Source organism: Puma concolor, chromosome B2 (assembly GCF_028749965.1).
Source record: "Puma concolor isolate L17-30 chromosome B2, mPumCon1.1.hap2, whole genome shotgun sequence".
In the NCBI taxonomy this organism is placed as follows: domain Eukaryota; kingdom Metazoa; phylum Chordata; class Mammalia; order Carnivora; family Felidae; genus Puma; species Puma concolor.
Genome location: NC_141671.1, coordinates 136,940,694 through 136,959,537, shown reverse-complemented (window position 1 = coordinate 136,959,537; position 18,844 = coordinate 136,940,694). Strand labels below are relative to the sequence as shown.

Here is an 18,844-nt window from a genome sequence, read left to right as displayed (position 1 = left end):
TTCTTCACTGGATTATTTGTGGGTTTTTTTGGGTGTTGAGTTGATCTAGATTGTGGATACTAACCCTTTATCAGATACGTCATTTGTAAATATCTTCTCCCCTTCCGTGGGCTGCCTTTTAGTTTTGTTGATTGTTTCCTTTGCTGTGCAGAAGCCTTTTATCTTGATGAAGTCCCTATAGTTCATATTGACTTTTATATCCCCTGCCTCTGGCAATGGCAACATGTCCAGTAAGAAGTCGCTCCAGCAGAGGTCAAAGAGGTTGCTGCCTGTGCTAAGATTTTTATGGTTTCCTGGCTCACATTTAGGTCTTCCATCCATTTTGAATCTATTTTTGTGTATGGCTTAGCTAGAAGTTAAGCACTCCCTGCTGATTTTTAATTTGGGGTGATTTGTATTAAAGTTGTACACAAAGTGAAACTTATTCTTTTGTGTCTCACTACAAAATTGCAGAAGTCTGATTGGCATAAAATGTGATCACACTGTAACTTTCGTATCAGTTAAGGATTGAGTTTGGTTGCTTTTAACAAAAATCCAAATAGTAATGATTTAAACAAAATAGTGACTCAGTTTATATAGCTAGTATTGGTTCAGTCTCTTGAAGATGTCAGAACATAGGATTCTTAAGAGTTTCTTGAATTTTCCTTGTTGGTGGCATCATGCTCTAGCACAGATGTCGTATCTATTATCTACAAAACAGGATATAGGAAGTACCAGTACCTAAAATCAGGGATAGCAACACTCTTCCACAAATCCTTGTTTTTGTTTCATTGTCACAATTGTCACGTGGCCACTGTAGCTATAAGGAAGACTTCGTCCAACAAAATCAGTAACTTTTTCCAAGAAAGGGAAAATGGATCTTGAGTAGGCAGCAAGTCTCTGCCACAACCTTTTTTTTTGGTTGGTCTCACCCTAGTCGTTTCATTAGGAGGGTTGTCTGTCAGCAGTCTGTTCACCCATTAGCCTTACTAAGCCATTTCTCACTTTAAAATATTGTTTGAAATACTAGCTCCTCTATGACAAGTAAATATGTGCCTCCCTCTTGAAAAAAGCCTGTCCATATATTTTCTGCATGCTAGTGTATAATTTAGGTTTACATACAAAGAGCAAGGAGCAGGGCAGGAGGACAACCCATATCTGATCTCCAGTCCCTGTGCTTATGTGCTTTTACAGGTTTTCTTCTTCTTTTTTTTTTTTTTTAATTTCTTTTTTTAACATTTATTTATTTTTGAGACAGCATGAACGGGAGAGGGGCAGAGAGAGAGGGAGACAGAATCGGAAGCAGGCTCCAGGCTCCGGGCCATCAGCCCAGAGCCTGACGTGGGGCTCGAACTCACGGACCGCGAGATCGTGACCTGAGCTGAAGTCGGACGCCAACCGACTCAGCCACCCAGGCGCCCCTTCTTTTTTTTTTTAAATGTTATATTTTTGGGGCGCCTGGGTGGCGCAGTCGGTTAAGCGTCCGACTTCAGCCAGGTCACGATCTCGCGGTCCGTGAGTTCGAGCCCCGCGTCAGGCTCTGGGCTGATGGCTCGGAGCCTGGAGCCTGTTTCCGATTCTGTGTCTCCCTCTCTCTCTGCCCCTCCCCCGTTCATGCTCTGTCTCTCTCTGTCCCAAAAATAAATAAAAAACGTTGAAAAAAAAATTAAAAAAAAAAGTTATATTTTTTTTCAACGTTTTATTTTTATTTTTGGGACAGAGAGAGACACAGCATGAACGGGGGAGGGGCAGAGAGAGAGGGAGACACAGAATCGGAAACAGGCTCCAGGCTCCGAGCCATCAGCCCAGAGCCTGACGCGGGGCTCGAACTCACGGACCGCGAGATCGTGACCTGGCTGAAGTCGGACGCTTAACCGACTGCGCCACCCAGGCGCCCCAAAAAAGTTATATTTTTAATGTTTATTCATTTTTGAAAGACAGAGACCGAGCACAGTGGGGGTAGGGCAGAGAGAGAGGGGGACACAGAATCTGAAACAGGCTCCAGGCTCTGAGCCGTCAGCACAGAGCCTGATGTGGGGCTCGAACCCACGAGATCATGACCTGAGCTGAAGTCGGATGCTTTAACTGACTGAACCACCCCCTAGGTGCCCTTCTTTTTTTTTTTTTTTTTTTTAATGTTTAGTTATCTTTGAGAGAGAAAGAGCACGAGCAAGGGAGGGGTAGAGAATCCAAAGCAGGCTCTGCGCTGACAGCAGCTAGTCCGATGTGGGGCTCGAACTCACCAATTGTGAGTTTATGACCTGAACCAAAGTTGGATGTTCAACAACTGAGCTACCCAGGCACCCTACGTGTTTTCTTATTTAGTCCTCCCATCAACACTGTGAGTGTATTGCAGATGAAGAAATTGAGCTTTGAAATGTTCAATAATTTTCCAAAGTTGATACAGTTCTAAAGTGGGCCATGCAATCACTGGAATGTATTTTTGCTTCTAATCATAAAAAACAAAAGCATAGTAATGTGAGGCTGCTGGAACGCAAACTCACTTGTTTAGTTCCAAACTCTCTGCTTTTTCATCATACCATGCAGCTTCCTAAAGTCTTCATCACATAATTATATGCAGTCTAAGTGTTTTTTCTACCATTTGTTCTAGATATATGTCCTTGTAAATAAGGTTCGCTAAAAATGGAAGCTCTAAGGATAGAAGCAAAAACTATATAGCTCTTTTACTAGTAAAGACAGTGACAGAGGTGATTACTAAAATACTTTAATGATACAAAAGAGTGGCTTCCAGTATTTTGTTTGATACGTTTTTAACAATCTGACAGTCTTCTTTGTGTAAGGATGAAATTAAGAATGGGAAATAATCAGTTATGTTGCTGTGATTGCCCCAGAAATTTTAATATGTTACATTAAGGTGAAAATATTAAACATGTGAAAGATTTGAATATTTATTTTGTTTTTTACTTTGAGATTGTATGGGTGTTTGTAGTAGTTTTACAAACAGGACATTCATATGGTTTGGGGCCCTGTTATTCCTAATTATGAATTTCTCTGGTGGAGTTCATAGTGCTCTTTGCCTCTTAATTAATTATCAGATTCAAACTTTGTGTCTTTTTTTTTAAACTTCATACCAGGATATGGTTATACAAGCTCTTCAGAAAACTAACAACAGAAGTATAGAGGCAGCAATTGAATTCATTAGTAAAATGAGTTACCAAGATCCTCGCCGGGAACAGATGGCTGCAGCAGCTGCCAGACCTCTCAATGCCAGCTTGAAACCAGGTGATTAATCAGACATTTTTTTTTCTCATTTCTTAATAGTATTATTTTAGAATCATTTCAGTGTATCAACTCTCGGGGCACCTGGGTGGCTCATTTGGTTGATTGTCCAGCTTTGGCTCAGGTCATGATCTTGCAGTTGGTGAGCTCAACCCCACATCAGGCTTGCTGCTGTCAGTGCAGAGCCCACTTCACATCCTCTATCCCCCTCTCTCACTGCCCCTCCCCAGATTGTTAGCATATTACATAGGAAGAGAAACAACCATTTTGCTTTAATGAGAACAAACAGGCTTAGGTGATGTAGGGAAGATAAGGAGTTCCTTTCTGATGCCTTCAGCTTTCTCTGAAGTGTAAAATCAGGTCATTTGTCTGGAGTGGTGTGTGAGGAATGGGACAGGTGATTTGAGGAGACTCAGAACAGGGGAGAGTTGTAGTGGAGACCAAAAGAATCAGTAGAATTTCCTGACGGTGCTAAAGCCATTTGATGATGCTGATCGTTGAATTTATAGTGGAATCAATCTGCACTTTACTCCACCTTTTCTGGCAGGTGTGAGAAAAAAGTGGGTAACTGGAATCATCTGTGAGTAGAGTTCTAAACAGGTACAGATAAGATCGATAAAGGGAGTTCAGAATGTTGATAAAAGTGTAATTTATAATTTAAATTCTTAATCAGAGCATATTCCTCCTCTACCTTTAGTGGCTTTTCATTCCTTCCAGACACCTCTTGATGGCCTTGATGTTCTCAGACTTTATCCAGTACCCCACTTCCCTTCATTTGCTTCTCTCCAGTCATACTGGGTTTCTTTTTGTTCTTGGAAAATACCAAGCTCCCAGTTTAGGACTTTTGCCTACTCTTAATTCATCTGCTTGGTGGAGCCTTTTCTGTTCTGAATGTCATCCCTTTCTGTCCTGTTACTCTCTATCATTTGACACCATTTATGGTTCCTTCATTGGATTTATCAATACACAGATATTACCTTGTTCATTTATTTTTTGTTTATTTATTTATTTTGAGAGAGACAGAGACAGTGTGAGTGGGGAAGGGGCAGAGGGAGACACTGCCAGCTCAGAGCCTGATGTAGGGCTTGAACTCACAAAACTGTGAGATCATGACCTGAGCTGAAACCAAGAGTCAGAAGCTTAACTGACTCAGCCACCCAGGCACCCCTACTTTGTTTATTTATTTGTTTGTTATCATTGTCAGTCTTCTCCCCCAAGAATGGAAGTTCCATGGGGCCAGGGATATTATTTGTTCACCACTGTTCTTAGATTAATTAGATGCTCAATAAAAATTTAATGAATGAATAGAAATGAGAAAAGGGAATACAGAGGAAAGTAAGAAGTAGTGGGCCATGGATTTAAATTAGATAAAGTGGGGGTGCCTGGGTGGCTCATTCAGTTAAGTGTCCAACTTTGGCTTAGGTTATGATCTCATAGTTCATAGGTTCGAGCCCTGGATAGGGCTCTCTGATGTCAGCACAGAGCCCACTTCAGATCCTGTCTTTCAACTCTCACATGCACAAAAATAAATAAACTTAAAAAAATAATAAAAACAAAATAGCTAAAGTGTAGCACAAAGAAAGCAGACGATTAATGAAGTAGGGATTAATATGGAGGTCTTAATGGGGTTGAAGAATGCTTGTAGTAGTAGTTAAATAGGAAAGGAGAGTTGTGGTCCAAGAGTATAAACCTCAAAGAAGTGATTTTAAAAAAAGCAGATATGGATGATATCAAAATTAGAAATGTTATCTTAGGAATGATAGTTGAGGTAGAGTCGAGGGGAGGAGACCAAGGAACTGAGAGGTGAGGGTGATGGATGGTCCGTCCTTGTGGATGCTGAAGTTACAGAATGATGGCAGGGCTTAGGGTAGACCAGGTGTCAAAACTATGGGTGAATGAGGATGAACAAGTAGGAGTTCGTTAAGTGAGAGGAGTGAACGTGGCCGCCCAGATAGCATGAGCGTCCAAAGAGTGTGAAGGAATAATAAGAGGTAGAATCCCATCTTTAGCTCAGTTCATTTTTTAAAGAAAACCTGTGAATTGCAAAGGACCGAAAAGAAAGTAATGTCAGCAGAAGATAACCAACTTTAAGGAGGTGGTGGGAAAGCTTGGGGCAGAGGTTATGATATAGGAGCATTTGTTGGAGGGCAATAGTGGGAGGGTTTGGGAAGTGGGAGAACACAGAGAGCTTTATGGGAGGTGCAGAACAGAGATGGCAGTGTACTTGAAGGTTGCGGAGACTTCCGATTTAACTGGTAAAAGCCGGGAGAGTGAATATATGTTGTCTTTAGCCTCAGCTGACTCTCTGAGGAAGGTGTGACTGAGCTTGGAGGCCAGAGGACTTGCCTAGGTTGCCCAGAGTGATGATTTTCCTCAAGTCATAGACCCAGTATGCTGCCCAGTCTAGCTGAAATAGACTGTTACACTATACATTTTTTTTAATGTTTATTTTGAGAAAGAGAGAGAGTGGGGGAGGGGAAAAGAGAGAGGGAGAGAGAGAATCACAAACAGGCTCCTTGCTGTCAGTATGGAACCTGATGTGGGGTTTGATCCCACGAACTGTGAGATCATGACCTGAGCCCAAATCCAGAGCCAGAGGCTTAACCCACTGAGCCACCAGGTGCCCCTAAACTGTACATTCTGAACATTTACCTTTTTTTTCTCATATGTGTTATTAAATACATTTTCTCCTTGGGGCGCCTGGGTGGTGTAGTCGGTTAAGCGTCCGACTTCAGCCAGGTCACGATCTCGCGGTCCGTGAGTTCGAGCCCCGCGTCAGGCTCTGGGCTGATGGCTCAGAGCCTGGAGCCTGTTTCCGATTCTGTCTCCCTCTCTCTCTGCCCCTCCCCCGTTCATGCTCTGTCTCTCTCTGTCCCAAAAAAAATAAATAAACGTTGAAAAAATATATATATATTTTCTCCCAAGATGATATTGACCTTTCAGATTTGTAGATGTTTCTTATTTTGTTTTGAATGTTGTTAAATGTTTTATGTTAAATGTTATATTTAGATCTGTCAGTCTTTACTGTATGTTCTCTATCCTTGTCCTACCTGGGAAGACCTTCCCAAGAGGTACAAAAGAGGTACCCCAATATTACTGGATGTTCACTTGTTTTTTTCTTAGTGCTTGTATGGTTTCATCTTTACACTGAAATACTTAATCTTTCTGTAATGTATTATTTCTATATATTGAATTTTATACAAATGTATTTTATATATTTTTAAATGTATTAAAGATCTTTTCCAAGTATCCAGACTATTTTAAAAACTTCATTTGGGGGCCGGGTATGAGTATCATATATTTTCTTGCCTATTTCATTTATTTGGAAATTTTAGTTAAAGAGAAACTCTGTAAAATCTATATTTAGTGTTCAGCTAGTTACCCCCTGGTGTCTTAGAAATATATTTAAAAGTAGTTGTATCTATTAAAATTTTAAATGGACAAAACTTTGGCTCAATAATGCCACTTCTGATAATTTATCTACCTAACATATATATGAAATGATATCTGCACAAAATTTTTCGATGCCCTTTTTTTTTTTTTTTTTTTTTTGGTATAGCAAAAGACTAGAAACAACCTTAATATTCTTCAGTAGGAAAACTGATTAAATAAATTTGGGTATATCCATACAGTGAAACACTGTGGTGACATTTTTTAAAAGTAAGAAAATATTTTATATACAGAATCTTCAACATTTTAAGAAGAAGAGTAGGCATAATAATATAAATAGGAAGTATGCTATTTACTTGTGTATCCCTAAAATATCTTACTAATGATAATGGTTACCTTCAAGAAAGGAAGCTGGTTGGCTAAGGGACAGACGTGGGTATTCTTTTGTACTTCTAGAATTTTTAGCCATGAAAATGTATTACCTAGTCAAAATAAGTAAAATTTGAAAGGTAAAATAATACTACTGTACTAAACTTTGATTTTTATAATTCTTGAAAGAGAGTTACCATTTAGCTGTGTCAGAATTCCAAACTTAATTTTTTAAAAATAAGATGTTAAAAACCTGCTTTTTTTTTTCTCTCTGTTTTATGACCATAGGGAGTGTGCAACAACCAGTTAACCGCAAACAAAGCTGGAAAGGTTCCAAAGAATCCTTAGTTCCTCAGAGACATGGCCCACCACTAGGAGAAAGCGTGGCCTATCGTTCCGAAAGTCCCAACTCGCAGACAGATGTAGGAAGACCTTTGTCAGGATCTGGTATAACAGCATTTGCTCAAGCCCACCCAAGCAACGGACAGAGGGTGAACCCCCCACCACCTCCTCAAGTAAGGAGTGTCACTCCTCCCCCACCTCCTAGAGGCCAGACTCCCCCTCCAAGAGGTACAACTCCACCTCCTCCCTCGTGGGAACCAAACTCTCAAACAAAGCGCTATTCCGGAAACATGGAATATGTAATCTCCCGAATCTCTCCAGTTCCACCTGGAGCCTGGCAGGAGGGCTATCCTCCACCGCCTCTGAACACGTCCCCAATGAATCCTCCTAATCAGGGACAGAGAGGCATTAGTTCTGTTCCTGTTGGCAGACAACCTATCATCATGCAGAGTTCCAACAAATTTAACTTTCCACCAGGAAGACCTGGAATTCAGAATGGTAGCAGTCAAACTGATTTTATGATACACCAAAATGTCCCTGCTGGCACTGTGAATCGGCAGCCGCCCCCTCCGTATCCTCTGACCCCAACTAATGGACAGAGCTCTTCTGCTTTACAAACAGGGGGATCTGCTGCCTCTTCATCATATACAAATGGAAATATTCCCCAATCTATGATGGTGCCAAACAGAAACAGTCATAACATGGAACTTTATAACATTAATGCACCTGGACTGCAAACAACGTGGCCTCAGTCATCTTCTGCTCCAGCCCAGTCATCCCCAAGCAGTGGGCATGAAATCCCCACATGGCAACCTAACATACCAGTGAGGTCAAATTCCTTTAATAACCCGTTAGGAAATAGAACAAGTCATTCTGCTAATTCTCAGCCCTCAGCTACAACAGTCACTGCAATTACACCAGCTCCTATTCAACAGCCTGTGAAAAGTATACGTGTATTAAAACCAGAGCTACAGACTGCGTTAGCACCTACACACCCTTCTTGGATACCCCAGCCAATTCAAACGGTTCAACCTAGTCCTTTTTCTGAGGGTACCACTTCAAATATGACTGTTATGCCTCCTGTTGCTGAGGCTCCAAATTATCAAGGCCCACCTCCACCTTACCCAAAACATCTGCTACACCAAAACCCATCTGTTCCCCCATATGAATCAATCAGTAAATCTAGCAAAGAGGATCAGCCCAGCTTGCCCAAGGAAGATGAGAGTGAAAAAAGTTACGAAAATATGGATGGTGGGGATAAAGAAAAGAAACAGATTACAACTTCACCCATCACTGTTAGGAAAAACAAGAAAGATGAAGAGCGAAGGGAATCTCGTATTCAAAGTTACTCTCCTCAGGCGTTTAAATTCTTTATGGAGCAACATGTAGAAAATGTACTCAAATCTCATCAGCAACGGCTACATCGGAAAAAACAGTTAGAGAATGAAATGATGCGGGTAAAACCTTTTAAAATGCAGATTTTTATACTTGATCATCTGTTTGCTTAGTGTTTATTTTTAAATATCGGTCCAGTGTTTTTTCCTTCTTTTTATAGCTAAGTACATTATCAATTATTTAAAGTCAGTAAACGTTAACGTACTTTTGATTATACCATTTTATTTTAGTATTTCAAAATTTACTCCATTTCCTGTAATAAAGTTCTAATAAATTAAGAAAAATATACTTTATGGAGTGCTATTTAGGTGTACATAATCCCTTTTTATGGAAATAGCAAAGGTTCTTTTCTTTTCTTTCTTTCTTTTTTTTTTTTTTTGCAAAGGTTATTTTCTAAGTTGTATACATTTTCTTACAACTGTTTAAACTAGCTAGAAATATCTGGGTACATCTCTTGATATGAAACTTTTTTTTTTTTTTTTTTTTTTTTTTTACTTATAGTAGTTTTGGGACCTTATTCGTCAGGTTTATTCATTTGGTTGGTCTTATTAAAAAGTATCAAAGACTTATCTCTTCAGTTATTTCCTCATCTAATTTCATTTTTTTTTATAATGTACTAGAAAAATATGCTGAAATTATTAAACCACTAAAAGGGAGATCAAGAATAAGTGCTCACTCATTTTAAATTAGTCTGTTGTGATTGTATGTACATATCTTCACTGGATATTATGGTGATACTATCATTGTTACTATTTTTGTCACATTTTACAGTTCAAACAAATTTAACTTTCACTCAGAATCCAAGAGGCTTAAATTTGTGATGAAACTTCCTCACATAATTTGAGGGCCATTCTTTTAAATTTAATTTTTTTTAATGTTTTATTTATTTTTGAGAGAGAGACAGAGTGCGAGTAGGGAAGGGGCAGAGAGAGAGGGAGACACAGAATCCCAAGCAGGCTCCAGGCTCTGAGCTGTTAGCACAGAGCCTGACTCCCGCGCTCAAACCCACGAACCATGAGATCATGACCTGAGCCAGTCAGACGCTTAACCAACTGAGCCACCCAGGCGTCACGAGAGCCATTCTTTTAAAATGATTTGTCTAAATCTGATTTCACAGTATTGTTATTCCTGCTATAAATTGAATTTTCTTAGATGAGAAACACCATGATAATCTGTATGACCCATCCATATTTTAGCTCTTAGGATTTCTTACTAAAGTCTGTCTGTATGTATTTTCTTAGTTTATTTTTCCTTTTTCCTCTTCACTTTCACTAATAGCTGATTTAAACTTTTATGGTGTTGGAAGCTTTGCTGACTTCTGTAGCCTCCATTACTGTGTAGGCAAGTAAGATTTTAAGAGAAACAGTTCTACACTAAGTCTGGCATGCCACCCTTCTTAAAAGATACTGCATGCAAATGTGCACACCCTAACAGAAGCATGAGGTTGCTATATTCTAATTAGGCTTGCATTTCTAGAATCAGACTCTACTTCTTACATTCCTATTCTATTTTAACCCTTAAATTAGTTTCTTATTAAACTAGCCAAAAATAAACTTCCTTCTAAATCCAGGTAGTCCATGTCTACTCAGAAGTTGGCTTTTGTTTTTAATCTGTTTTTTGGTGTCTTCATAAGTCACATTGACTATTCTTTGAAATGTTCCAAAATACCGAAAGGATACCTTGTAATCAAACAAGTTGTCCTTTTTAAATGCGGTAGGAGAAACCTTTTGCATTTTGTGTTAGTGGTGGCTGTGCACCCTATCTACCCTTCCTCTAGTGCCTGAGAAAAATAAAAGAAAGATGGGCTGTGAATGAGTGGTTAAGTTAGAGAAGACATTCTTTTGTTCTTAATACATCAGTTTTTTAGAATAAATGAATCTGGAGGGAAGAATTTCTTTTCATGAAAGAAAAGAGGAAGAATATTTTAATTGTAGGTATTCCACAAGAGAAGCATATATAATAAAGGTAGTCTGATCACAGAATTTGGGGTGAATATGCATGGGGAGATGGATGAGGATGCATGTTAACAGATGTTTGGTTGTTGCACATTGGGAACTTTGTTGGGGTGCATTAGAAAACAGTAGGAAGCTGACCGTTGGTATCATCTTGCTCTCCACGGCAGAATCTGCATAAAAACTCACCTTTGTATATCCTGTTAACTATCCCTTAAGCTGCACTTGTGTTAATTAATTTTCTCTGAAGTATATTCTAGATTTCTAACATGCTTCGTTAAAAATTATTATGCATTTAACCTTTAAATATATGCCTGAATTTTTCCAAACTATTTTTTAATATTTGGTATAGAAGCTAATTCCTCATTTAACCTTTAGTTTATTTGCCTAGGTTGGACTATCTCAAGATGCCCAGGATCAAATGAGAAAGATGCTTTGCCAAAAGGAGTCTAATTATATCCGTCTTAAGAGGGCTAAAATGGACAAGTCTATGTTTGTGAAGATAAAGACACTAGGAATAGGAGCATTTGGTGAAGTCTGTCTAGCAAGAAAAGTAGATACTAAGGCTTTGTACGCAACAAAAACTCTTCGAAAGAAAGATGTTCTGCTTCGAAATCAAGTCGCTCATGTTAAAGCTGAGAGAGATATCCTGGCCGAAGCTGACAATGAATGGGTAGTTCGTCTATATTATTCATTCCAAGATAAGGACAATTTATACTTTGTAATGGACTATATTCCTGGGGGTGATATGATGAGCCTATTAATTAGAATGGGCATCTTTCCAGAAAATCTGGCACGATTCTACATAGCAGAACTTACCTGTGCCGTTGAAAGTGTTCATAAAATGGGTTTTATTCATAGAGATATTAAACCTGATAATATTTTGATTGATCGTGATGGTCATATTAAATTGACTGACTTCGGCCTCTGCACTGGCTTCAGATGGACACATGATTCTAAGTACTATCAGAGTGGTGAGTAAAACCATAAAATTTGTACATATTAATATGACTTGTAAATGTAATAAGATATAAGGTATTCTCACTGGATGGAAGCCATAAGTCCTGGTTTCAGTCTTGACTATTGGATAAATGTGAGTGAATCCTTTAGACACCAAGACTTATAAAATGAAAGAATGTGTTAGATTATTTCTAAATATCATTATTTAGAAATAAATAATGAGAAAAATCCCAAGCAGGTTCCATGCTCAGTGGGACCTCACAATTGAGCTGAAATCAAGAGTCAGACACTTAACCAACTGAGCCACCCGGGCGTCCCCCAAAATTTTTAAATGAAGCCCCATACCCACCATTCAGCTTAAAAACTAGATTGTCAGTGCTTCTGAAGCCCTTAAAGGATTGCTTCCCCTTTTTCTTCCACAGAAGTAACCATTATTTCAGAACTTCGTAATCACAGTTCTTTACTTTTCTCTATACTTTTCCCAATGTTTATAACCCTAAACAATGTTATTTTATTTTGCCTACTCTTGAACTTTATTTCAATGTAATCATTCTATATGTATTCTTCTATGTTCACTTCTTTTATGTATTTGAGGTTGATCTGTGTTATTGCATATGACATGTATTTTCACTACTATTTAGGATTCCGTGGTATGACTATTATACAACTTATTTAACCTTAAACACTCTATGTACATGATTTTGTTCAATCTCACATCACTGTGAGGCAGGATAAAGAAACTGAGGCTTAGTTAGATGAAGCAATTTGCCCAAGGTCAGACAGAAAAGAAGTGTAGGGGGCTAGGCTTTGAACCCAGGTTTGTTTGATTACAGGGCCCATGTTATTTCTACTACACCACACTGCTCACCAAGATCCCTTCAAAGCGCTAATGGAAGTGTAAGTCAATCTAATAATTCTTGAATACTTATTATGACCAGGTTCTTTACATATATTCTAATTTAAGGGTCGCAGCAATCTTCTCAGGTAAGTATTAGCCTCCTGTGTTTCTGTGAAGCCAAGTAGATTGACAGTAAGTGGATAGAACTGAGACACTTGAACCTGTCTCCTCAGAGTCACCCTAAATATTTGGGGTTCTTCTTAAGGGGCGCCTGGGTGGCACAGTCGGTTGAGCGTCCGACTTCAGCCAGGTCACGATCTCGCGGTCCGTGAGTTCGAGCCCCGCGTCAGGCTCTGGGCTGATGGCTCAGAGCCTGGAGCCTGTTTCCGATTCTGTGTCTCCCTCTCTCTCTGCCCCTCCCCCGTTCATGCTCTGTCTCTCTCTGTCCGAAAAATAAATAAATCTTGAAAAAAAAAAAAAATTAAAAAAAAAAATATGATTCGTGGGCTCTATTCCAGTCTTCTGATTTAAAATCTTCACTGGAGGGGAGAAATTGTACTTTATTTTTTTAAAGTTTGCTTTTTATTTTTTTACTTTTTTGAGTAGGCTCCACGCCCAGTGTGGGGCTTGAATTCGTGACCCTGAGATCAAGAGTTGTATGCTCTACTGACTGAGCCAGTCAGGCACCCTGCCTAGATGATTATTACAGTCAGTTTAAATATGAGCTGTATTTTTCTAGGTGATTTCATCCAGTCATGGCTTTAAATGCCATTTCATTCCAGTGACTTCGAAATCTCTCTCTCTAGAAATTGCCCCTCCCGTTCACGTGTGTAGTCTAATAGGCCTTTTAAACTTCACATTGCCAATAACCAACTCTCAATTTCTCCCCCTCCAGTCTTCCCCATGTTAGTAAATTGCACTACCACCACCCACTTAGTTATCCTTGATTCTTTCTTCCCCCGTGCCATCTACATCTAATCCATCAATAAATCCTGTTTATTCCACCTCTAAAAATACCCTTGACCTGTTCACTTTTCTACATCTCCACTGTTACTGTCAGGGTAGCCTCTGAACTGGTCACTCCTCACACTTGTCCTCCCTACAGTTGGTGCTCTACATGGCAGTTAGTGTTTTCTTTTTGAAACATAAATCAGATCTTGTCGTTCTCTTCAAACTCTCTGGTATCTTCCCACTGCATTTGCAGTAAAAGGCAAACCACTTCTTTTGCTTATTAAATCCAGGTGCACCAGCTCCCATTCCTATTGTCCACCATTCTCTCCTAATTTACCAGCCCCACTGGTCTTCTCTCTTGTTACTGTTGTTTCTCTGTGGAATGTCTTGCCCTGGTTTTCAAATGGTTGAGTCCCTCTGGTTTTTACAAATGTCACCTCAGTTCGTCTTCCTGAGCCACCCTAGTGGCTATATATATATATCGATATATCTATCTATCTATCTATCTATCTATCTATCTATCTATATGTATCTGTTTGTTGTGTTTGTCCAATACAGAGAAGCTACCCGAAAGAAGATCCCTGTCTTATTTGTCGTTGTCATTTATTGAGTGAACAAACACTGATCTCATTTGTTTGAAACTTTGTTCAGAATAGTAAGGGGAAGCAGTCTGCATAACAAATTCCTGATCCTACGAACTCATGACTTTGATTATCATCATTTAGCATTGAGTAAATTACTGAAACTTACACTAATTTTTCTTAGAGTAACACTTGTCCTATTAGTATCTTGGAGCACAGGCTGTAGTTAGTAATAAACACCATCAGTGATATGGCATACATTGTGTCTTATGTTGTCTCAAGGGAAGAGTACTGTTAACTCTAAACCATGATGTCAAAAGATTAAAGTCTTTAGGCTCACTCTTGTTCTTGTTGCTTTTATTTATTTATTTATTTATTTATTATTTATGTACTTACTACATAGGTGACCATCCACGGCAAGATAGTATGGATTTCAGTAATGAATGGGGTGACCCTTCTAACTGTCGATGTGGAGATAGATTGAAGCCATTGGAGCGGAGAGCTGCACGCCAACACCAGCGGTGTCTTGCACATTCGTTGGTTGGGACACCCAATTATATTGCACCTGAAGTGTTGTTACGAACAGGTAAAAACATTAGTTTTGTGATAATCTCAGTAGGCCTTTAGACCAGCTGAAATTTACATTAATTAACATGTGGCTTATTTTTCAGGTTTATAATAAAAATATTAATTATACAGCATTTTGGTGATTTAATATTTTGATTGTATTCTGAGCACTTTTTCTGAATAACTATAACTTTGGTATCTTATTTTAGGCTATACACAGTTATGTGATTGGTGGAGTGTTGGTGTAATTCTTTTTGAAATGTTGGTGGGTCAACCTCCTTTCTTGGCACAAACACCATTAGAAACACAAATGAAGGTAAGAGATAGCATCTATACCAAAGACTTGTCAGAGTCCCTGTATCATAGACTTTTAGCAATCCTTTATTTAGAACATCTTATTCTGGAATTTAAGAATGAATTTGTAAGGTGGGGCACGTGGGTGCTTAGTTGGTTGAGCATCTGACTCTTGATTTTGGCCCAGGTCATGATCCCAGGGTCATGAGATCGAGCCCTGCATCAGGCTCCGCACTGAGCATGGAGCTTGCTTGAGATTCTCTCTCTCCCCTTCCCTCTCTCTTTCTCAAACAACAACAACAAAACCTGATTAAAAAAAAAAAAAAAAAAAAAAGAATGAACTAGTAAGGAGGCGCCTGGCTGGCTCAGTCAGTAGAGTGACTCTTGATCTTGGGGTCATGAGTTCGAGCCCCACCTTGGGGGTAGAGTTTACTTTAAAAAAAAAAAAAAAAAGAATGAATTGGTAAGGTTAGAGGAAGTCACTGAAATTCCAGGAGTGAACTCTAGTGTCCGTCAGCCAACTGTCATCACACTGTTAGATCCTCTGTCACTCATGTGCTTATATACTCATTCCATTTTCGTGGAAGTCTTTAGTACTATGTGCAGATTTATTCTAATTTACTTTTTGTCACCTTCTGGCTCCTGGCTTTGTTTCCTTCCATGCATAGTCTACCCTCAAACAACAAACAAATATCTGTATCTCCACTTGAAATTACCTCTGGCACTTAAATGAGAAGCTGCCCACAATTTTGGTCATAAACAGTCCCATTAAAAACCCTTCAGTGGTTCCCATGTCCATGGATTAAAGTCCAAATTTATACTCCCTTCCCTGTTCATACCATTCTCTCTGTCTGGAATGTTCTTCTTTCTTTCTTTCCCATCTTCCACAACTCTCCCTACTTTCTTAAACCTGCTTAACTCCTGAACTAACTCATTCTTAATCATTCTTAAGATATCTCTTCTATGATGTTCTCCCTGAGTTGTAACTACTTCTTTTGTTGCATTTAATATATTTAAAACTTCTTGGGGTGCCTGGGTGGCTCAGTCAGTTAAGCATCCGACTTGAGCTCAGGTCATGATCTCGTGGTTTGTGAGTTTGAGCCCCAGGTCAGGCTCTGTGCTGACAGCTCATATTCTGTGTTTCTGTCTCTCTCTGCCCCTCCCCTGCTTACTCTCTTTCTCTGTTTCTCTCTTTCTCTCAAATATAAATAAACATTAAAGGGCGCCTGGGTGGCTCAGTCGGTTGGGCGGCTGACTTCGGCTCAGGTCAAGATCTCACGGTCCGTGAGTTCGAGCCCCGCGTCGGGCTCTGTGCTGACAGCTCGGAGCCTGGAGCCTGTTTCAGATTCTGTGTCTCCCTCTCTCTGACCCTCCCCCATTCATGCTCTGTCTCTCTCTGTCTCAAAAATAAATGAACGTTAAACATTAAAAAAATTTTTTTAATATATTTAAAACTTCCTTTAAAATTTCTTTTAAGTATAGGTGTGTTGATAATGCATTCTCTTAGGTTTGATTCAAATTAGTTTGTCTGAAAGTGTCTTTATTTCCTCTTCATTTTAATATATATGTATATGAAAGTATATGCATATATATATATAAATGTGTGTGCGCACGCGTGCAGGCGTGTGTGAAAAACTGAATGCTTTCTCCTCAAAATCAAGAACATAGCAAAGATGTGTGTTTTTACCAGTCTTATTAGACATAGAAATCTTAGCCAGGGTAATACAACAACAAAAGAAATAAAAGGCATACAGATTAGAAAGAAATAAAAACTTAGCCTATTCAGAGATGACAACATAACTTTCTATATAGAAAATCCAGGGAATTTATGAAAAAACTCATAGAAATAATAAGTGAGTTTAGCAAGGTTGTAGACTTACAAGGGTAATACATAAAAATCTATTGTATTTTTATATTTAAGCAATAAATGACCAGAAACTGAAATTTAAAAGCAGTCCCATTCAGGGGTGCCTGGGTGGCTTGGTCAGTTAAGCATCTGACTTCCGCTGAAGTCATGATCTCATTGTTCATGGATTTGAGCCCTGTGTCGGGCTCTGTGCTGACAGTTCAGAGCCTGGAGCCTACTTCAGATTCTGTATCTCTCCCTCTCTCTCTGCCCCTTCCCTGCTTGTGCTTGCTCTCATTCTCCCCACCTCTCTCAAAAATAAATAAACATTAAAAAAATAAAAGCAGTACCATTCATAGAAGTTTCCTCCAATTGAAATATACAGGGGGGTGGTGCCTGGGTGGCTCAGTCAGTTAAGCGTCTGACTTCGGCTCAGGTCACGATTTCATGACTTGTAAGTTCAAGCCCCACATTGGGGCTCTGTGCTTACAGCTTGGATCCTGGAGCTTGCTTGGGATTCTGTCTCTGTCTCTCTGCCCTTCCTCTACTCATACACTGTCTATCTCTCTCAAATATAAATAAACATTAAAAAAAAGAAATATGCAGGCATAAATCTAATAAAACATGAAGATCTCTATGCCGAAAGCTACAAACTCTGATGAAAGAAATCAAGAAAGATCTTCATAAATGGAGACATGTACCATATCCCATGTCGATAGATTGGAGGACTCAACATAGCAAAGCTATCACTTATCTCCAAATTAATCTATAGATTTGATTCCATCCTAATTTTTGTAGGTACAGATGAGCCAATTCTAAAATGTATATGGATAGGGCGCCTGGTTGGCTCAGTTGGTTAAGCATCTGTCTCTTGGTTTCGGCTCAGGTCATGATCTCATGGTTTGTGAGTTCGAGCACTGCATTGGCCTCTGCACTGGTGGTATGGAGCCTGCTTGGGATTTTCTGTCTCCCTCTCTCTACCACTCCCCTGTTTGCTCGCATGCACATGTGTGCACGCTCTCACTATAAACAAACAAACAAACATTTAAAAGTAAATAAGTAAAATGTATATGGGTGAACAGAGGAACTAGAATAATGAAAACAATGTTTTAAAAGAAGAACAGAGTTAGAGGAATCAACCACTTTTAAGAATTACTATGAAGTTACAGTAATCTAGACGGGGTGATATTGGCAAAAGGACACAAACATAGATCAATGGAACAAGATACAGAATAGAGAAATAGAACCACACAAATATGTCCATTTGATCTTTGACAAAGGTGCAAATGGAGAAAGAATAGTATTTCAACAAATGTAGGATAATTGGTCGGCCATATTCAGAAAGTACTGAAACTTAATGTAAACTTCATCCCTACACAAAGATTAACTCAAAATGGTTCATCGATCCAGAGATAAAATATAAATACTATACTACTATAATACTTTTATAATACTATAAAATCTTTATGGCCTAGGGTTAGGGGAAGAGTTCTTAGAAATGATACCAAAATCATGATCTATAAAAGAAAAAGTTGAGAAACTGGAATTCATCAAAACTTAACACTTTCAGTATACAAAAGACACAGTTAAGACAATGAAGACAAGATTCAGCTTGGGGGGAGACATTTGCAGACACATTTCCCACAAAGGCCTTGTATCTAGACCATAAAAAGAACTTTTGAAACTCAATAGTAAAAAATATTTCTTGATTACCTACTACATTTCTTCCGTTCTTCCCTCTCTTCCCTTCCTCCCTCCCTCTCTCCCTCATTCTGGTTTATTCAAAGTCAGAATAAATATTTATTGAACGTCTATTAACGATGTGCCAGGCAACTTGCCAAGCACTAAGAAATACAAAGACAAAACATGATCTATAGCCTTATGGAATTTTATCTGTGGTAGAAGGACATAGACAGAACAGGTCCCACGAAGTCTGTACTATGATACCAGTAAACACATGGAACGGGACAGCGCAATGGAAATTGTCATTTCTGCCATAGGTAGAAGAGCTTAACAGGGGAGCTAAAACTTACAGTGAGTCTTAAAGTATGAGTATAAGTTGCCTGGGGGGGAGGGAATGGGAGGAAAGGTTATTTCCCATCAGCGATTCATTCATTATTAAAGGTAAGGAAGGCAGAAT

At 39.0% G+C, this 18,844-nt stretch overlaps 1 protein-coding gene across 1 annotated transcript in view; it reads left to right on the top strand.

The window, feature by feature from the left end:
* LATS1 (large tumor suppressor kinase 1) overlaps positions 1-18,844 on the top strand; it is a 52,287-nt gene that overhangs the window by 31,733 nt on the left and 1,710 nt on the right. Inside the window, exons 3-7 of the mRNA XM_025925514.2 lie at positions 3,075-3,222; positions 7,267-8,777; positions 11,059-11,641; positions 14,401-14,583; positions 14,774-14,880. Coding sequence (XP_025781299.1) covers positions 3,075-3,222; positions 7,267-8,777; positions 11,059-11,641; positions 14,401-14,583; positions 14,774-14,880 — 2,532 coding nt within the window. The remainder of the gene's footprint in view (positions 1-3,074; positions 3,223-7,266; positions 8,778-11,058; positions 11,642-14,400; positions 14,584-14,773; positions 14,881-18,844) is intronic.